Source organism: Oncorhynchus kisutch, unplaced genomic scaffold, assembly GCF_002021735.2.
Source record: "Oncorhynchus kisutch isolate 150728-3 unplaced genomic scaffold, Okis_V2 scaffold3571, whole genome shotgun sequence".
Taxonomy (NCBI): Eukaryota; Metazoa; Chordata; class Actinopteri; order Salmoniformes; family Salmonidae; genus Oncorhynchus; species Oncorhynchus kisutch.
In genome coordinates, this window is record NW_022265516.1 from 237,032 (window position 1) to 259,150 (window position 22,119).

General features: G+C 48.2%; 1 protein-coding gene across 3 annotated transcripts in view; it reads left to right on the forward strand.

Moving 5' to 3' along the window:
* The window catches only part of LOC109887274 (lysine-specific demethylase RSBN1L), an 84,475-nt gene that overhangs the window by 4,271 nt on the left and 58,085 nt on the right, over positions 1-22,119 (forward strand). For all 3 annotated transcript variants that reach the window (XM_031820641.1, XM_031820643.1, XM_031820642.1), the window contains exons 2-3: positions 1,368-1,463; positions 17,524-18,293. In XM_031820641.1, the coding sequence (XP_031676501.1) occupies positions 1,368-1,463; positions 17,524-18,293 (866 nt within the window). The remainder of the gene's footprint in view (positions 1-1,367; positions 1,464-17,523; positions 18,294-22,119) is intronic.

Here is a 22,119-nt window from a genome sequence, read left to right on the forward strand (position 1 = left end):
TCTGAGTGTTTCACTTCCCTCGTGGTAACTTGTCTCTTCAGTTCCTCTGAGTGTTTCACTTCCCTCGTGGTAACTTGTCTCTACAGTTCCTCTGAGTGTTCCCCTGTAGATGTGATGAGGACAGGTACGGTGTCATTACTGACTGTAGATGTGATGAGGACAGGTACGGTGTCATTACTGACTTCCTGTGAAGGGTTACTACTGTTTCTGCCTTTTGTCTTTTTAATTGGATTTGACCTTTCTGTTTCGGGGCCCTTTTCTCCACTGAGCTTCTCACCTACGACGTGTTCATAAATGGCCTAGATTATCATCATTTTCATATAATACTATTTTGATCATGTTCATTGCAGTTTGACATTTTACTGCAGTTCCTGTAAATTGGCATAAATACTTTTCGACCTGCCGTTTGTGAAACTGTCCCATAATGCCGAGCTGTATAATCATGCTAGCTACCGATCAAGTAGTCATCAGAGTGATACCACTAATTACGTTGTCCTGTGTGTTTTTAACAGCTGAAAATCTTAAGAGATCGCATTTCAGCGACGTCCTTAAAATTGCTTTCCTCAAATGTCAGCGATGGCCTGAAAGCATTTGGGAATCAGTAAATTACAGAGTCGGTGTGCGTCCCAAATGACTCCCTATACCCTGCATTACTCTTGACCAGGATCATTAGGGAATAGGGTGCCATTTCTGCATTACTCTAGACCAGGGCCATTAGGGGAATAGGGTGCCATTTCTGCATTATTCTAGACCAGGGCCATTAGGGAATAGGGTTCCATATGTAGGGAATACGGTGCCATTTCTGCATTATTCTAGACCAGGGCCATTAGGGAATAGGGTTCCATATGTAGGGAATACGGTGCCATTTCTGCATTATTCTAGACCAGGGCCATTAGGGAATAGGGTTCCATATGTAGGGAATACGGTGCCATTTCTTCATTATTCTAGACCAGGGCCATTAGGGAATAGGGTTCCATATGTAGGGGATAGGGTGCCATTTCTGCATTACTCTAGACCGGGCAATTAGGGAATAGGGTTCCATATGTAGGGGATAGGGTGCCATTTCTGCATTATTCTAGACCAGGGCCATTAGGGAATAGGGTTCCATATGTAGGGGATAGGGTGCCATTTCTGCATTACTCTAGACCGGGCAATTAGGGAATAGGGTTCCATATGTAGGGGATAGGGTGCCACTTCTGCATTACTCTAGACCGGGGCCATTTGGCACCCTATTCCCTTTCTCATTTAGGATGCAGGCTGAATTACTGTGGAGAGTGAGTCTTTCTACTGTACCATAACCTGCCCCTCTCCTGAAAGGACCCTCAAGGCCTCACCCTAACTTCTCTCTGTCTTCCCCTCTCTTTCAGACCACACCAGTAAGGACAAGACGAAGAAGAAGAAGAAACACAAAGTGATGAATGAGATCAAGAGGGAGAACGGAGAGGTGAAGCTCCTTCAGAAAGGTATGTTGATAATGATGTGACATGGTTGTTTCAAATGGCCCCTGTTTAGTGTACCACTGTTGACCAGAGCTCAGTATAGAGAGTAGCAAAAGTGCCTTGCGAAAGTATTCGGCCCCCTTGAACTTTGCGACCTTTTGCCACATTTCAGGCTTCAAACATAAAGATATAAAACTGTATTTATTTGTGAAGAATCAACAACAAGTGGGACACAATCATGAAGTGGAACGACATTTATTGGATATTTCAAACTTTTTTAACAGTTCAAAAACTGAAAAATTGGGCGTGCAAAATTATTCAGCCCCTTTAAGTTAATACTTTGTAGCGCCACCTTTTGCTGCGATTACAGCTGTAAGTCGCTTGGGGTATGTCTCTATCAGTTTTGCACATCGAGAGACTGACATTTTTTCCCATTCCTCCTTGCGAAACAGCTCGAGCTCAGTGAGGTGGAGAGCATTTGTGAACAGCAGTTTTCAGTTCTTTCCACAGATTCTCGATTGGATTCAGGTCTGGACTTTGACTTGGCCATTCTAACACCTGGATATGTTTATTTTTGAACCATTCCATTGTAGATTTTGCTTTATGTTTTGGATTATTGTCTTGTTGGAAGACAAATCTCCGTCCCAGTCTCAGGTCTTTTGCAGACTCCATCAGGTTTTCTTCTAGAATGGTCCTGTATTTGGCTCCATCCATCTTTCCATCAATTTTAACCATCTTCCCTGTCCCTGCTGAAGAAAAGCAGGCCCAAACCATGATGCTGCCACCACCATGTTTGACAGTGGGGATGGTGTGGTCAGGGTGATGAGCTGTGTTGCTTTTACGCCAAACATAACGTTTTGCATTGTTGCCAAAAAGTTCAATTTTGGTTTCATCTGACCAGAGCACCTTCTTCCACATGTTTGGTGTGTCTCCCAGGTGGCTTGTGGCAAACTTTAAACGGCACTTTTTATGGATATCTTTAAGAAATGGCTTTCTTCTTGCCACTCTTCCATAAAGGCTAGATTTGTGCAATATACGACTGATTGTTGTCCTATGGACAGAGTCTCCCACCTCAGCTGTAGATCTCTGCAGTTCATCCAGAGTGATCATGGGCCTCTTGGCTGCGTCTCTGATCAGTCTTCTCCTTGTATGAGCTGAAAGTTTAGAGGGACGGCCAGGTCTTGGTAGATTTGCAGTGGTCTGATACTCCTTCCATTTCAATATTATCGCTTGCACAGTGCTCCTTGGGATGTTTAAAGCTTGGGAAATCTTTTTGTATCCAAATCCGGCTTTAAACTTCTTCACAACAGTGTGTTCCTTGTTCTTCATGATGCTCTCTGCGCTTTTAACGGACCTCTGAGACTATCACAGTGCAGGTGCATTTATACGGAGACTTGATTACACACAGGTGGATTGTATTTATCATCATTAGTCATTTAGGTCAACATTGGATCATTCAGAGATCCTCACTGAACTTCTGGAGAGAGTTTGCTGCACTGAAAGTAAAGGGGCTGAATAATTTTGCACGCCCAATTTTTCAGTTTTTGATTTGTTAAAAAAGTTTGAAATATCCAATAAATGTCGTTCCACTTCATGATTGTGTCCCACTTGTTGTTGATTCTTCACAAAAAAATACAGTTTTATATCTTTATGTTGAAGCCTGAAATGTGGCAAAAGGTCGCAAAGTTCAAGGGGGCCGAATACTTTCGCAAGGCACTGTACATTCAGGGTTTCCTCCTTACTGTTGTACAGGCAGGGTGCCTCCCCTAGAGCATCAGAACTGGAAACTGGTTAGGGACAGGAGTTTTACTTTACCTCATCACCTGACCAGGATAAACTCCAGACCCGAGTTAGCCGTATACCTTGGACCCAGAGTATTTCCTTGGCTGGGCTAGGCTATAACCAGGGCCCAGAGTATGTCCTTGGCTGGGCTAGGCTATAACCAGGGCCCAGAGTATGTCCGTGGCTGGGCTAGGCTATAACCAGGGCCCAGAGTATGTCCTTGGCAGGGCTATAACCAGGGCCCAGTGTGGCAGGGCTGTAACCAGGGCCCAGAGTGGCAGGGCTAGGCTGTAACCAGGGCCCAGAGTGGCAGGGCTAGGCTGTAACCAGGGCCCAGAGTGGCAGGGCTAGGCTGTAACCAGGGCCCAGAGTGGCAGGGCTAGGCTGTAACCAGGGCCCAGAGTGGCAGGGCTAGGCTGTAACCAGGGCCCAGAGTGGCAGGGCTAGGCTGTAACCAGGGCCCAGAGTGGCAGGGCTAGGCTGTAACCAGGGCCCAGAGTGGCAGGGCTAGGCTGTAACCAGGGCCCAGAGTGGCAGGGCTAGAACCAGGGTCCAAAATACTCAGCCTGTGACTAAAGCCTTTAACTGGAACAGCTGCTGAAGCGATGGTTCTGGCTCAGGCAGAGAGTTGGCTGATCCCTAATGGCACGCTATTCCCTTTATAGTGCTTCTGACCAGGGTAGTGCACTATATAGGGAATAGGGTGCTATTTGGGAGGAAGGGGCCCTGAGAGTAGGCTGTGTTCACTAGATGGTTCAGTCACACAAACAGACTCCTGTTCTCCAATTCAGAGTTTAGCTGAGACAGATGGCTGTCTTATGATTCCCCTTCTATCTCTCTCTCTCTCTCTCTCTCTCTCTGTTTCTCTCTCTCTCTCTCTCTCCATCTCTCTGTCTCCCTCTCTCTCGCTCTCGGTCTCCCTCCATCTCTCTCTCTCTCTCGGTCTCCATCTCTCTCTCGGTCTCCCTCTCTCCCTCTCTCCCTCTCTCCCTCTCTCCCTCTGTCTCTCTCTCTCTCTCTCTCTCTCTCTCTCTCTCTCTCTCTCTCTCTCTCTCTCGTTCTCTCTCTCTCGGTCGCTTTCTCTCCCTCTCTCTCTCTCTCTCTCTCTCTCTCTCTCTCTCGTTCTCTCTCTCTCGGTCGCTTTCTCTCCCTCTCTCTCTCTCTGTCTCTCTCTCTGTCTCTCTCTCTGTCTCTCTCTCTGTCTCTCTCCCTCTCTCTCTCTCTCGGTCTCTCTCTCCCCCCATGTGAATCAACGTATGTTTTGACCACATTTGACCCACTGTGAGCCAGCCTAAGCTATTCATATCTGATGTTGTCCTATATATCTGTGACAGACTGGCCTAAGTGCTGCCAAATTATTCATAGTTGTGTAATAGCAATAATGATGTAATAATTGTGCTATATTATCAGTGGTAGCTGCATCTGTCTTTTACCTAGCAGCGTGCCCTCTCCTCAACCTGCTTTTAAATAGGCTGTAATGACTGGTGTGGTGGGAATGAACTGCCAAGACCCTGCTGCCATTTTCCTGACCTTACACAATGCCCATGACATGATCCAGCGAGTCGGGCAGCGTGCCGGGCAGCCAGAGTTTTATTTATTTAGACTGTTAGAGTGGCTTCCCATGTCTGTAAAACGATCGCTCAATGTCCAGACAGCTAGTCAGTCAGCCAGTCAGTGGTGGAGTCAGAGGGAAGCCTCCCAGCCAGTCAGTCGGTGGTGGAGTCAGAGGGAAGCCTCCCAGCCAGTCAGTCGGTGGTGGAGTCAGAGGGAAGCCTCCCAGCCAGTCAGTCGGTGGTGGAGTCAGAGGGAAGCCTCCCAGCCAGTCAGTCGGTGGTGGAGTCAGAGGGAAGCCTCCCAGCCAGTCAGTCGGTGGTGGAGTCAGAGGGAAGCCTCCCAGCCAGTCAGTCGGTGGTGGAGTCAGAGGGAAGCCTCCCAGCCAGCCAGTCGGTGGTGGAGTCAGAGGGAAGCCTCCCAGCCTCCGAGCCGGTGGTGGAGTCAGAGGGAAGCCTCCCAGCCGGTGGTGGAGTCAGAGGGAAGCCTCCCAGCCAGTCAGCGGGTGTTGTGTTAATGTGACGTGAGGCTGACAGAGCAGAGGTCTGTATCAGTTTACTCTGGTGCTATTTATACCTGTCTGTCCTTCAGCCATACCAGTGTACCAATATGTTCACACACCCAACAGTGTATGTGTGTATGCACATTCAAAAGTCAACAAATGAATTTCTGGTGTGTGTGTTAGCAGAGGGCACTGTGTATTACTCTGGTTAACATGCTGAAAGAGGTAGCCAGTATATTGTTGGCTGTGCTGAATTATTTGCACCGTTGGACAGACCTGTACACAGTCCTAACACTATGACTGGTGGTCTGCTTAGTACAGTGGCCCTGACCCCTCTTTCTGTGTGTGTCTGACTGCTCTTAATACTGTACCCCAGCCCCCTCTATCAATATGACCACTACACTGACTGTGTGTGTGTGTCTGACTGTTCTTAATACTGTACCCCAGCCCCCTCTATCAATATGACCACTACACTGACTGTGTGTGTGTGTCTGACTGTTCTTAATACTGTACCCCAGCCCCCTCTATCAATATGACCACTACACTGACTGTGTGTGTGTGTCTGACTGTTCTTAATACTGTACCCCAGCCCCCTCTATCAATATGACCACTACACTGATTGTGTGTGTCAGGCAGAGTCTTTCAGCACAACACCAGTCTGCTGTAAAGGTCATGGCTCTACACCCCAGCTGAGGACTAACAGTGAGGAGCTTGACTATCGCAGCAAGGCAACACAGACTCAGATTTCCCTCTCTTTTGCCCCTTGTGTACACGCACACACACACACACACACACACACACACACACACACACACACACACACAGAAAATAGTTGGGCGAGTCGCTGAAGTGTGTTTTTTCAGGCCATCTACAGTATGTTCAAAAGGTTAAAAAAAGATAAGCTATTTAAAAAAAGAATAAGATCATATTTGTGAACTAACAATCACCAAAATAAAAGCTAGACAGTCAGGGAGAATCTCCCATTTTAAAAATGGTGCTTTCAGAGGAGTGTGTTTGTCATGGCATGGTGCCCTCTGTGGTGTTGTGATGTTTGAGTCACTCAGACAGCAGAATCCACGGCAGAATGTGTAGGATAGTGAGTATTAATTTTCATAGTGTGGTGAATACTGCTACTACTACTGCTGCACTGCAGTGTGACTGAGCCTGTTCTCTGTGTGAGAGGCTGAGCTGGGAGTCTCAGGCCTGTGTCTGTCCCTCTGACTGGGGACAGGAAATGGAGCAGGCTGCCCTTCCTGTGTGGTGCTGATCAGTCCTAGCAGGAGGGAGACCTAGGAGGGAGCCTCTGCTAATACCAACTAGCAGTCTTCAGTACAGTCACTATGTTATGTAGTGTGTTTCTATATGTTATGTAGTGTGTTTATGTATGTTATGTAGTGTGTTTCTATATGTTATGTAGTGTGTTTCTATATGTTATGTAGTGTGTTTCTATATGTTATGTAGTGTGTTTCTATATGTTATGTAGTGTGTTTCTATATGTTATGTAGTGTGTTTCTATATGTTATGTAGTGTGTTTCTATATGTTATACTATACTGCCCTCTGTAGAGCACTGCCCTCTGTAGAGCACTGCCCTCTGTAGAGCACTGCCCTCTGTAGAGCACTGCCCTCTGTAGAGCACTGCCCTCTGTAGAGCACTGCCCTCTGTAGAGCACTGCCCTCTGTAGAGCCTTACCCTCTGTAGAGCCTTACCCTCTGTAGAGCCTTACCCTCTGTAGAGCCTTACCCTCTGTAGAGCCTTACCCTCTGTAGAGCCTTACCCTCTGTAGAGCCTTACCCTCTGTAGAGCCTTACCCTCTGTAGAGCACTACCCTCTGTAGAGCATTACCCTCTGTAGAGCCTTGCGGTCGGATTGCCAAGCTGTTGCCATACCAGGCGGTGATCCAGCCAGCCAAGATGCTCTCTGTGGTGCAGCTGTAGAACTTGTTGAGGATCTGAGGACCCGTGCCAAATCTTTTCAGCCTCTGTTGTCGTGCCTTCTTCACGACTGGGTTGGTGTGTGAGGACCATGATAATTCCTTAGTGATGTTGACACAGAAGAAACTGAAGTTCTCGACCCACTCCCGTCGATGAGAATGGGGGCGTGCTCGTCTCGACCCGCTCCACTCCCGTCGATGAGAATGGGGGCGTGCTCGTCTCGACCCGCTCCACTCCCGTCGATGAGAATGGGGGCGTGCTCGTCTCGACCCGCTCCACTCCCGTCGATGAGAATGGGGGCATGCTCGTCTCGACCCGCTCCACTCCCGTCGATGAGAATGGGGGCGTGCTCATCTCGACCCGCTCCACTCCCGTCGATGAGAATGGGGGCGTGCTCGTCTCGACCCGCTCCACTCCCGTCGATGAGAATGGGGGCGTGCTCGTCTCGACCCGCTCCACTCCCGTCGATGAGAATGGGGGCGTGCTCGCTCCACTCCCGTCGATGAGAATGGGGGCGTGCTCGTCTCGACCCGCTCCACTCCCGTCGATGAGAATGGGGGCGTGCTCGTCTCGACCCGCTCCACTCCAGTCGATGAGAATGGGGGCGTGCTCGGCCCTCCATTTCCTTTGTCTTGCTGACGTTGCGGGTGAGGTTGTCTTGGCACCACACTGCCAGGTCACTTACCTCCTCCCTATAGGCTGTCTCATCGGTGTTCTGGGGGCGTGCTCGTCTCGACCCAAACTTAATGGTGTTGGAGTCGTGCGCCGCCACGCAGTCGTGGGTGAACAGGGAGTACAGGAGGGGTCTCAGTACGCACCACTGAGAGCCCCGTGTTGAGGATCAGCACTGTGTCATGGTGTTGGAGTCGTGGATGAACAGGGAGTACAGGAGGGGTCTCAGTACGCACCACTGACAGCCCCGTGTGTTGAGGATCAGCGCTGTGTCATGGTGTTGGAGTCGTGGATGAATAGGGAGTACAGGAGGGGTCTCAGTACGCACCACTGAGAGCCTCGTGTGTTGAGGATCAGCGCTGTGTCATGGCGGAGAAAGAGAAGTAGGATTCAAAGGAAAAACAACAATTGGAAATCAACAGGAAGAACATGGCTGCTTACGTGTTATATTCACACTGAGCTTTGAGGATGTTTGTCATCAACTGTGTGTCTGTGTTTTAAGTGGTCTCTGGGTAATATAGGCCCTAGACAGACTGTCAGTATGTCACCACTAGACAGACAGACTGTGTCAGTCTGGTAATCATCCAGGGATGTTTGCATTCAGCAGTCAAGCCCAGGCTGTGACAACACAGCTAATTGACTTCCTCTTCTTCACCCCCACCACTGATTTTACATTTTACTGTGGATTTTGGAACACACACACACACTGTCAGTTCCATTCATGTGGCTGTAGGGTGTTGATCAATTTCTACCATTTTGGAACTTTGGAAACATTTTGGAATTTCAGTGGCATTGTTTGGTGCTCTGTCAAATGCTGCTTCCGCTGTGCAGGGGGAAACTGATGCTGTGCAGGGGGAAACTGATGCTGTGTAGATGCTGTGCAGGGGGAAACTGATGCTGTGCAGGGGGAAACTGATGCTGTGCAGGGGGAAACTGATGCTGTGCAGGGGGAAACTGATGCTGTGCAGGGGGAAACTGATGCTGTGCAGGGGGAAACTGACGCTGTGTAGATGCTGTGCAGGGGGAAACTGATGCTGTGCAGGGGGAAACTGACGCTGTGCAGGGGGAAACTGATGCTGTGTAGATGCTGTGCAGGGGGAAACTGATGCTGTGTAGATGCTGTGCAGGGGGAAACTGATGCTCTGCAGGGGGAAACTGATGCTCTGCAGGGGGAAACTGATGCTGTGCAGAGGGAAACTGATGCTGTGCAGGGGGAAACTGTGTTCTCAATGTCATGCGCCTCTCCTCGGGAATTAATTATGTTTGAACAAAACTGTACTCCTTGAGCAAATATTTAGCACTTGCTTTGTGTGCATTCAAAATGAGTCTATCATATTTCTACACTTCCTGCAGGCTTTTCCAGCTGACTATCGGTTTCTCTCTCTGTGTTTATAACGGGTGTTTTGGGTGCAGGCAGATTGGCCTAGATAACTAGACGATGCACTGTGACACTGGAGGTTTGTTTGTATGCACAGCTAACTCAGTCTCTGTAATACGTAGTCTGAGCGTCAGCTTGTCCTAGATTAGGTCATCAGCGGCCTGTTAGTGAGGAGCTAGCAGCCTAGACTGTAGAGATACTGAGCCGTGGTGTAGTACTGGGAGCTGCTGGGGGGAAACCCAGAGCATTCTAGCTACTGCTGAGCTCTCCTAGTCTACTATGAGTCACATTAAACCCTCTCCCTCTCCCATTCTGTTTCTGTTTGTCTCTGTCTTACACTATTTGTACTGTTTGTTTCATAACATTCAGTGGATTATACACTTTAGGGGCTGGTTGTATGTCCTCTCCAGCTGTGAGGCACATGCTCTCTCTGTGTGTACTGGCAGGGTGTTTCCTGTCATTGAAATCCTTGGGCGGGCCGCCTGAAGTCCCAAAAATCTGTTTTTGAGATGGAAAAACGCTTTTCAGTGTGAATTTATAACTGAAACCCATCACAAAGTATGAAATTATAATGGACCCTTAATGTTTTCATTATATGTTTGAGAACGAACATCGCCAAAATAAAAGCTAGACAGTCAGGGAGTATAGAAAATTTAAAAAACTATAAATTTAGCAGTATTGATTTTCTGTTTGAGTTAAACAAACAAAGCATTTGCCATGGAGAAATGTATAGAATTGCAGGAAATTGTCTTAAAGATGCTTTAAAAAAACATAAACAAATCTACATCGTCAAGATGGGGCCCTTTCAAATTCAGCAGCGCCGACCGTTGCCACGCCCACCACCTAAGCGCCGTTTTGATAAACTCTGACTCTGTGTCTGTTTAGACACATCTGACCCCTGTCTCACACACAGATCATGGTTTGAATAACTGTCTGGCCTGCTGTCCTACTTGTAAAATGGTTGAGTGGAGAGAGGGGTGAGGGGAGGGGGGGGGGAGCTAGAGCTCTGTGGATTAACAGCATCACAGTATAATACACTGCCTCGCTCACTCTGTTTTTCTCCTGCTCCCCCCCCTCTCTCTGTGTCGCTCACTCTCTCTCTGTGTCTCTCTCACTCTCTCTCTCTCTCTCTCTCTCTCTCTGTGTGTCTCTCGCGCTCTCTCTCTCTGTGTGTGTGTATCCTGTCATATGGTGGTGAACGTGCTCCAGAGGCGTGTGTGTTGGGGCTATAGTGAAGCAGCAGCTCCTCTGAACCAGGCCATGTCACTGTAGCAGGCTCCCCTGTTCTGACAGCCATGTGCTCCTAGCTACACCATCCTGCCATATATGCACACGCATCACGCGTGAGCAACACGCGTACCAGAATAACCACAGGCTCGGACTAGTCGCTACCATGTATACAAATCTACTGGTAACTGCCAAAATCAAGGAAACACTTGAGTAAATGAGGGATACAATGTTTCCATACAGGTGTGGAATTAACATCCCATGGTGCTTAGGGTCATGTTTAAAAGTGCTGTCCAGGCCCAGTCGCCTGTTATTTTGACTACCGTGGATAGAAGAAGAGATCTCTGGGACTCTGAAAGAGGGGTGATTTGTTGGGGCTCGTTCGGCAGGAGCTTCAGTGACGAACGCAGCTCAACTTGCTGACTTTTCTCCATATTCACCTGCCGTCTGTCACCATATTCCCCTGCCGTCTGTCACCATATTCCCCTGCCGTCTGTCACCATATTCCCCTGCCGTCTGTCACCATAGTCCCCTGCCGTCTGTCACCATAGTCCCCTGCCGTCTGTCACCATAGTCCCCTGCCGTCTGTCACCATATTCCCCTGCCGTCTGTCACCATATTCCCCTGCCGTCTGTCACCAGATCTGACGTTCCACCATATTCCCCTGCCGTCTGTCACCAGATCTGACGTTTCTCCATATTCCCCTGTCTGTCACCATATTCCCCTGCCGTCTGTCACCATATTCCCCTGCCGTCTGTCACCATAGTCCCCTGCCGTCTGTCACCATAGTCCCCTGCCGTCTGTCACCATAGTCCCCTGCCGTCTGTCACCATATTCCCCTGCCGTCTGTCACCATATTCCCCTGCCGTCTGTCACCAGATCTGACGTTCCACCATATTCCCCTGCCGTCTGTCACCAGATCTGACGTTTCTCCATATTCCCCTGTCTGTCACCATATTCCCCTGCCGTCTGTCACCAGATCTAAGGTTTCACCATATTCCAGTCACCACATCTCAACCTAGTTCATCACTTACGGGAGATTCTGAAGCGGTGACTGAGACAGCGTTTTCCACCTCCATCAACAAAACAGCAAATGATGTAATGTTTGGTTCCAGCCCCTTGTAGAATCTATGCCAAGGCACATTGAAGCTGTTCTGGCGGCTCGTGGTGGCCCAGTGCCCTTTGACATACAATGTTGGTGTTTCCTTTATTTTGTCAGTTACCTGTATACCTACATATCATGTTGTTGTTGTTGTTGTTGTTGTTGTACTATTATTATGCCACAGAGGAGTGGCATATGTGTCTGTGAATGTTTGGGCGTGGCAGGGTGTTTGTGACGGATCAGACAACCAACCGCAGGCCTTTAGCTGTGCTGTCTACTTTAAAGGGCAGTCGAGCTGGATCTTATGGCTGGGTGCTTTTGTTGATGTGTGTAGTGGAGAAGTCAGTCCACACACAACCAGCAGAACATACAAATATATATGACTCAATATTGAGGTGCTGAATTGCCAGTGACCTCACTATACTATATCAACACGATACTGAGGTGTCGATACACTCAAATAATTTTATTGGTCACATACACATGGTTAGCAGATGTTAATGGTCACATACACATGGTTAGCAGATGTTAATGGTCACATACACATGGTTAGCAGATGTTAATGGTCACATACACACAGTTAGCAGATGTTAATGGTCACATACACACGGTTAGCAGATGTTAATGGTCACATACACACGGTTAGCAGATGTTAATGGTCACATACACACGGTTAGCAGATGTTAATGGTCACATACACATGGTTAGCAGATGTTAATGGTCACATACACACGGTTAGCAGATGTTAATGGTCACATACACATGGTTAGCAGATGTTAATGGTCACATACACACGGTTAGCAGATGTTAATGGTCACATACACATGGTTAGCAGATGTTAATGGTCACATACACATGGTTAGCAGATGTTAATGGTCACATACACACGGTTAGCAGATGTTAATGGTCACATACACACGGTTAGCAGATGTTAATGGTCACATACACACGGTTAGCAGATGTTAATGCGAGTGTAGAGAAATGCTTGTGCTTCTGGTTCCGACTGTGCAGTAATATCTAACCGTTCTCCAGCTACCTAATACACACATCTAAAAGGGTGAATGACAATATGTACATATAAATATATGGATGATCGATGGCTGAGCGGCACAGGCAAGATGCAATGGATGGTATAAAATACAGTATATACATATGATATGAGTATTGTAAGATATGTAAACATTAAGGTGGCATTATTTAAAGTGTATGCATTGGGACTTTCACAATTCTATATATATTTAAAAAAAACACAAAAAAACCGAACATTTTTCACCTTTTAATTTAACCAGGAAAGCTAGTTGAGAACAAGTTCTCATTCACAACTGCGACCTGGCCAAGATTGTGATTTAATGTTAAACATATTGCTCACAATATGTCTGCTGTGGAGAGATGAGAAAATGAGTCATCAGTCATGGAAATGGTGCTGAAAACATGTTGACTCACTATTTAAAAAGGAGAACGAGCTCTACGATGAAAAATACCGTTTTTTCTTAAATATTTTTTACAAATCGATACTTGGAGTCAAAGTATCTATATAATGTCGTCCATATCGCAGTATGTAACTATCAATAAAAACCTTTTTTATTTTTAAAATATTTTTTACCATCACAAGTTCTGGTGTGGACTTTGACAGCCGGTAACATGTTCCCTCTAATACTCAGTGTTTTCAATATTTTGTTCCATGTCTTTGTTCTTTTTCCAGTCACAACCTTGATGTCATTTCTGAAAAGCAGCCACTAATTATTTACATTTGAAGTATTAACAGATATTTTTGATTATATTTAACTTGGCAAATCAGTTAAGAACAAATTCTTATTTACAATGAGGCCTCTACCAGCCGAACCCGGATGACGCTGGGCCAACTGTGCCTCCCGATGGGACTCTTATGGGACTCTTATGGGACTCCTATGGGACTCCCAATCAAATCAAACCTAATAAAAAGAACATAATTAAAGAGCAGCAGTAAAATAACAATAGTGAGGCTGTATACAGGAGGTACCGGTACAGAGTCAATGTGGAGACTGTATACAGGGGGTACCGGTACAGAGTCAATGTGGAGGCTGTATACAGGGGGTACCGGTACAGAGTCAATGTGGAGGCTATATACAGGGGTACCGGTACAGAGTCAATGTGGAGACTGTATACAGGGGGTACCGGTACAGAGTCAATGTGGAGACTGTATACAGGGGGTACCGGTACAGAGTCAATGTGGAGGCTGTATACAGGGGGTACCGGTACAGAGTCAATGTGGAGGCTGTATACAGGGGGTACCAGTACAGAGTCAATGTGGAGACTGTATACAGGGGTACCGGTACAGAGTCAATGTGGAGACTATGTACAGGGGGTACCGGTACAGAGTCAATGTGGAGGCTGTATACAGGGGTACCGGTACAGAGTCAATGTGGAGGCTGTATACAGGGGTACCGGTACAGAGTCAATGTGGAGACTGTATACAGGGGGTACCGGTACAGAGTCAATGTGGAGGCTGTATACAGGGGTACCGGTACAGAGTCAATGTGGAGACTGTATACAGGGGGTACCGGTACAGAGTCAATGTGGAGGCTATATACAGGGGTACCAGTACAGAGTCAATGTGGAGACTATGTACAGGGGGTACCGGTACAGAGTCAATGTGGAGACTGTATACAGGGGGTACCGGTACAGAGTCAATGTGGAGACTATATACAGGGGGTACCGGTACAGAGTCAATGTGCAGGGGCACCTGTTAGTTAGGTAATATGTACATGTGGGTAGAGTTATTAAAGTGTCTATGCATAGATAATAACAGAGAGTAGCAGCAGTGTAGAAGAGGGGGGGGGGGGCAATGCAAATAGTCTGGGTAGCCATTTGATTAGATATTCAGGAGTCTTCAGACTTGGGGGTAGAAGCTGGTTAGTCTTGTACAGAGACTAAAGAGAGCAGAGCATGGAGATCACGTATCAGGCTGTTATTTTGGCTGCTCTTAAAGAGCTGCTTCCCACAGGTAGCAGCAGGCAGGTAACAACGGGTCATTTGGCTGGTGATCTGAAAACGTTAGACTGCTCTGGTTCTGATTTTTTTAAATATTTTTTTTATTTTTTTAACCTTTATTTAACCAGGTAGGCTAGTTGAGAACACCTTTATTTAACCAGGTAGGCAAGTTGAGAACAAGTTCTCATTTACAATTGCGACCTGGCCAAGATAAAGCAAAGCAGTTCGACAGATAAAACGACACAGAGTTACACATGGAGTAAAAACAAACATACAGTCAATAATGCAGTATAAACAAGTCTATATACAATGTGAGCAAATGAGGTGAGAAGGGAGGTAAAGGCAAAAAAGGCCATGATGGCAAAGTAAGTACAATATAGCAAGTAAAATACTGGAATGGTAGTTTTGCAATGGAAGAATGTGCAAAGTAGAAATAAAAAATAATGGGGTGCAAAGCAGCAAAATAAATAAATAAATAAAAATGTAATACAGTTGGGAAAGAGGTAGTTGTTTGGGCTAAATTATAGGTGGGCTATGTACAGGTGCAGTAATCTGTGAGCTGCTCTGACAGTTGGTGCTTAAAGCTAGTGAGGGAGATAAGTGTTTCCAGTTTCAGAGATTTTTGTAGTTCGTTCCAGTCATTGGCAGCAGAGAACTGGAAGGAGAGGCGGCCAAAGAAAGAATTGGTTTTGGGGGTGACTAGAGAGATATACCTGCTGGAGCGTGTGCTACAGGTGGGAGATGCTATGGTGACCAGCGAGCTGAGATAAGGGGGGACTTTACCTAGCAGGGTCTTGTAGATGACATGGAGCCAGTGGGTTTGGCGACGAGTATGAAGCGAGGGCCAGCCAACGAGAGCGTACAGGTCGCAATGGTGGGTAGTATATGGGGCTTTGGTGATAAAACGGATTGCACTGTGATAGACTGCATCCAATTTGTTGAGTAGGGTATTGGAGGCTATTTTGTAAATGACATCGCCAAAGTCGAGGATTGGTAGGATGGTCAGTTTTACAAGGGTATGTTTGGCAGCATGAGTGAAGGATGCTTTGTTGCGAAATAGGAAGCCAATTCTAGATTTAACTTTGGATTGGAGATGTTTGATATGGGTCTGGAAGGAGAGTTTACAGTCTAACCAGACACCTAAGTATTTGTAGTTGTCCACGTATTCTAAGTCAGAGCCGTCCAGAGTAGTGATGTTGGACAGGCGGGTAGGTGCAGGTAGCGATCGGTTGAAGAGCATGCATTTAGTTTTACTTGTATTTAAGAGCAATTGGAGGCCACGGAAGGAGAGTTGTATGGCATTGAAGCTTGCCTGGAGGGTTGTTAACACAGTGTCCAAAGAAGGGCCGGAAGTATACAGAATGGTGTCGTCTGCGTAGAGGTGGATCAGGGACTCACCAGCAGCAAGAGCGACCTCATTGATGTATACAGAGAAGAGAGTCGGTCCAAGAATTGAACCCTGTGGCACCCCCATAGAGACTGCCAGAGGTCCGGACAGCAGACCCTCCGATTTGACACACTGAACTCTATCAGAGAAGTAGTTGGTGAACCAGGCGAGGCAATCATTTGAGAAACCAAGGCTGTCGAGTCTGCCGATGAGGATATGGTGATTGACAGAGTCGAAAGCCTTGGCCAGATCAATGAATACGGCTGCACAGTAATGTTTCTGATGAGATGCCAAACGGCCCCGCCTACAGTGGCTCTGTCCCAAATGCCACAATCTGGCCATGGTCAAAAGTAGTGCACTAAACAGGGACTATGGTGTCATTTGGGATGTATACTGCTGCGGCTCTTCCCAGTTCCACCCCCTGGACTGCTGCGGCTGCGGCTGCTTCCCTGTTCCACCCCCTGGACTGCTGCGGCTCTTCCCAGTTCCACCCCCTGGACTGCTGCGGCTGCTCCCCAGTTCCACCCCCTGGACTGCCGCGGCTGCTCCCCAGTTCCACCCCCTGGACTGCTGCTCCCCAGTTCCACCCCCTGGACTGCTGCTCCCCTGTTCCACCCCCTGGACTGCTGCTCCCCTGTTCCACCCCCTGGACTGCTGCTCCCCTGTTCCACCCCCTGGACTGCTGCTCCCCTGTTCCACCCCCTGGACTGCTGCGGCTGCTCCCCTGTTCCACCCCCTGGACTGCTGCTCCCCAGTTCCACCCCCTGGACTGCTGCTCCCCAGTTCCACCCCCTGGACTGCCGCGGCTGCTCCCCTGTTCCACCCCCTGGACTGCTGGTCCCCAGTTCCACCCCCTGGACTGCCGTGGCTGCTCCCCTGTTCCACCCCCTGGACTGCTGCGGCTGCTCCCCAGTTCCACCCCCTGGACTGAATCCAGTTTATTACAGTTTTCTAACAGCGGTGTCCAAGCTTTCTGGTTACTGTAATTCAATCGTAATAATTACTACGTTGTCCTCTGTGTCTAATTATAAGCCCAGTTGATTTGCTCCTTTTGGGTGGTAATATAATCATGCCACGTGTCAGTAGTCAGAGGAGTTGGCTGAAGCAGTGAGGCCTATAGTTGGGACCATGGTTATAATACAAGGCTAATGAAGGTCTTCATGTATTGATGGAAGTAGTTGTTCCTCAACCAGAGCTGCCTCTCTTCCTCCTCTCCTCTGCTCATTGATTCTCTAGATTCCAGACATGCTCTGGGTAGTAGTGTATCTCTCTCTAGATTCCAGACATGCTCTGGGTAGTAGTGCATCTCTCTCTCTAGATTCCAGACATGCTCTGGGTAGTAGTGCATCTCTCTCTCTCTAGATTCCAGACATGCTCTGGGTAGTAGTGAATCTGCATGCAGGTGTTCTTCACAGCTCTTTTATTAAAAATATTTTTCCATCTCTCCTCCCCTCTCTCTCTCTCTGCCCCCCCCCTCTCTCCCCTCCCTGCTCCCCCCTCTCTCCTCCCCTCTCTCTCTCTTCCCCTCCCTGCTCCCCTCCCTGCTCCCCCCTCTCTCCTCCCCTCCTCTCTCTCTCTAGACAAGCAGAAACCCCAAATCACCTCAGAGGAGCTCCAGATTAAAAAGGTGAAGAAGAAGAAGAAGAAGAAACACAAAGAGAGTGAGAGAGAGAAGGAGAAGTGGAAACGTCCCAAGATGTACAGCAGGTCCAGCCAGACCGTGTGTGCTGGTCTCCTCTCTGAGCTCCATGCAGGCCTGGCCTCCAAACAACAGCCCCACCACCACCACCACCACGGCCACACAGAGTTCAAACCCCCGCTCCCCGTCCACCACCACCACACCTCCACCACCTCATCCATCAAGCAGGAGAACTGCTGCAGCCCCTCTCCAACTCTGTCCCTCTCCAAGCCCCTATGGAGCAGCAGCAATAGCAGTAGCAGTAGCATTAGTAGTTGGGACCCAGCTTCCCCCATGACATCCCCCCTCCAGATCCCCCAGCCACGGTGCCCCCAGCCTGGCTTTGAGAACCTGGAGTTCGCCCGCTTCATCCACGTAGAGGATCAACCCAACGGTGGAGCCCTGGTGGCACACGCCTACTGCAGCGAGCTCTCGGCCCTGTCTCCAGCGGAGATGCAGCAGTTCGCCCAGGAGTTTGTTACCCTAGCCTTCAGCGAGGACACGGCATCCCAGGCAGCTCACTACGTCATGGGCATCATCCACGGGGCGGCCTCCTACCTGCCAGACTTCCTGGACTACTTCTCCTGGAAGTTCCCCTCGTCGCCGGTCAAGATGGAGATCCTGGGGAAGAAGGATATAGAGACCACCACCATGCTCAACTTCCACAATCAGGTGAGGAGGCTGGCTGGTTGGTTTGTTTTAGTGCTGGCTGTATTTGTTACAGCATTTGATGCTAAATGTGACTATATTGTAATTGAACCATACCACCCTGCATCCCACTGCTGGCTTGCCACTGAAGATAAGCAGGGTCGGTTCTGGTTGGTCTGTGGATGGGAGACCAGATGCTGGAAGTGGTGTTGGAAGGCTAGTAGGAGGAACTCTTTCCTCTGGGCTGAAAATAATAATATCCCAATTCCCCAGGGCAGTGATTGGGGACAGTCACAGGGTGCTGTCTTTTTGATGGGATGTTAAATGGGTGTCACGACTCTCTGTGGTCACTAAAGATCCCGTGACACTTATCATAAGAGTAGGGGTATTAACCGTGGTGTCCTGGCTAAATTCCCAATCTGGCCCACATACCATCACGGTCACCTAGTCATCCCCAGTTCCCAATTGGCTCATTCTTCACCCCTGTAACTATTCCCCAGGTCGTTGATGTAAATTAATAAATAAAACCTGGATGAAAGTGTGTTCATCACTGATCACACACTTCTTTGTTGAAGAGAAACAGTACAAGGCTTATGTTGAGTTATATAGAGAGAGAGATTTAGCTGAATGAATACAAGCAACAATCCTAAGCCGTTGTATACAGGACCAGTCAAAAGTTTGGACACACCTACTCATTCCAAGGTCGTTATTTTATTTTTACTATTGTTATAATAGTTTATGACATCAAAACTATGAAATAACACATGGAATCATGTAGTAACCAAAACAGTGTTAAACAAATCAAAATATATTTGAGATCCTTCGAAGTAGCCACCCTTTTGCCTTGATGACAGCTTTGCACACTCTTGGCAAGAAAGCCCTTGAATGAGTAGGTGTGTCCAAACGTTTGACTGGCACTGTATGTCTGGAGTAGACTATCATCATAACACGGCCTTGGTTTTACAGAACTACAGACTAAAGAAATAATAGGGCTCGTGTGAAATGAAATGAAATCCACTTCTGAATGTTTTCGGGATATCTCTTAATGCTGAGCGGGCTGTAAGCTAAAGCCTCTAGTCCTGTTTGAAGGGGTTTGTTCTGTTTGAATGATTTGAAATGCTGCGTTACACACAGCCCCTTCCAAAGCCCAGGCTATGCTGCTATCAGGGATATCCTCTCCCTCTGCGAGGCTGCCACTGGCAACCATCAGATCATTTTTCACCCTGCTTCTACTAAATCCAATATGGAGCCCTTGAATAGAGGCTTTCAAGGGCTTTGTCCCAATTGTCTCCCTATTTATTGCACCATTTTTGACCAGAGCTTTAATATAGGGAATAGGGTGCCATTTGGGATGCTGCCAAGGTAAAAAATGAGTTCTAATCAAATGCTAGTCTTTTCCCAGGCCTCTGTCTCTCTCTCTCGGAATGTTCTTTAACACGGAATAAAGAGCTGATTCTAGAACTTGGAAATATCGCTACGTTCACTTGACATTTAGAACCCTATGATGTAATACACTAATTGTAATTTAATCTAAAGCTGGGCAGCGGAGGGTGAACACTGGGTCTGGTTGTATATTGAGATCATCCTCCCTTCAGCTTGGTTCAGGAGCAGAGCTTGGCTGGTATTTTGGAAGTTATGACAACCGTCCCCCAGCTACCCTAGTATCCATGAGTTGGTTAGGACAACTGTCCCCCCCCAGCCACCCTAGTATCCATGAGTTGGTTAGGACAACTGTCCCTCAGCAACCCTAGTATCCATGAGTTGGTTAGGACAACTGTCCCCCAGCCACCCTAGTATCCATGAGTTGGTTAGGACAACTGCCCCCCCCCCCCCCAGCCACCCTAGTATCCATGAGTTGGTTAGGACAACTGCCCCCCCCCCCCCCCAGCCACCCTAGTATTCATGAGTTGGTTAGGACAACTGTCCCCCAGCCACCCTAGTATCCATGAGTTGGTTAGGACAACTGTCCCCCAGCCACCCTAGTATCCATGAGTTGGTTAGGACAACTGTCCCCCAGCCACCCTAGTATCCATGAGTTGGTTAGGACAACTGTCCCCCAGCCACCCTAGTATCCATGAGTTGGTTAGGACAACTGTCCCCCAGCCACCCTAGTATCCATGAGTTGGTTAGGACAACTGTCCCCCAGCCACCCTAGTATCCATGAGTTGGTTAGGACAACTGTCCCCCAGCCACCCTAGTATCCATGAGTTGGTTAGGACAACTGTCCCCCAGCCACCCTAGTATCCATGAGTTGGTTAGGACAACTGTCCCCCAGCCACCCTAGTATCCATGAGTTGGTTAGGACAACTGTCCCCCAGCCACCCTAGTATCCATGAGTTGGTTAGGACAACTGTCCCCCAGCCACCCTAGTATCCATGAGTTGGTTAGGACAACTGTCCCCCAGCCACCCTAGTATCCATGAGTTGGTACAGCAGCATTAAGAAACTCACAGACTCTGAGTTAGCACTGACGGACCCCGCTGCCTGGTCTCCACTGACGGACCCCGCTGCCTGGTCTCCACTGACGGACCACGCTGCCTGGTCTCCACTGACGGACCCCGCTGCCTGGTCTCCACTGACGGACCCGCTGCCTGGTCTCCACTGACGGACCCCGCTGCCTGGTCTCCACTGACGGACCCCGCTGCCTGGTCTCCACTGACGGACCCCGCTGCCTGGTCTCCACTGACGGACCCCGCTGCCTGGTCTCCACTGACGGACCCCGCTGCCTGGTCTCCACTGACGGACCCCGCTGCCTGGTCTCCACTGACGGACCCCGCTGCCTGGTCTCCACTGACGGACCCTGCTGCCTGGTCTCCACTCCACTGACGGACCCCGCTGCCTGGTCTCCACTCCCAGTCCTCATAATGATTGTTCTGCAGCAGCTGATGTGCCAGAAACAATGTGGCCTAATCGGTTAAAGAGAGCTTCACCGAGGACTTGGGCCCGGTTTTTAAATGTTTTATTTAACTAGGCAAGTCAGTTAAGAACATGTTCTTATTTTTAATGACGGTCTAGGAACAGTGGGTTAACTGCCTTGTTCAGGGCCGAACGAACGACAGATTTTTTTATTTAAAAAAAAAAATTGTCCGCTCGGGGATTCGATCTTGCAACCTTTCGGTTACTAGTCCAACGCTCTAACCACTAGGCTACCTGCTGCAGTTGCATAAAACATCTTGAAGTTATTGCTTAACTTTTAGTCAGTTACACAAAACATTCTGAAGGGATTTCCCCCCTTAAATGAAGTGTAAAATGTAAGGGTGCACATGAGGTCCCTGAAGTGCTTCATTCAGTATAGATATTAATGAACGCAGCCTATGTGGAGGTGAATGTTGCTTTCCCCTGCCCTGGTTTCAGAAGGAAAACATCCGCCAGCTACTTAGCTAAACAATGGAAGGTGCACAATCCATGGCTACAAAGCCTGCTGGTTAGCTAGCTAGCGTAAACTCACCCCATCCGTACAAATGTGCGCAACCGCAACATTCAAACGAGGCTACAAAGAAAACTAATGGGATTGTAGCGACTGTGTTGACATCAAAATTGGGGGTGTGAACTAGGTTTCTATTCAAGCGTTGATCGACATGGTAATGGCTCTATAGTATTGGACAAAAGTTGATAAAACGGACCCTCCTTTACATCGTGATGTGTCATGTCGTAGCGTACTGCACGCACAAAGCAACTATTTCTGTCTTACAACCTCTCTCCACCAGGTGTAGCACTTCTATCATCCTTTAAAAACAAGAAATGGACAGTGACGGGGGTAAGGGGGATAGCGAGTCATTTTTTTTGTCATCATTGCATGCGATCATCATTCTCAAAGCCGCTGTTTACTTCTAAGATCACTTTAGCACCGC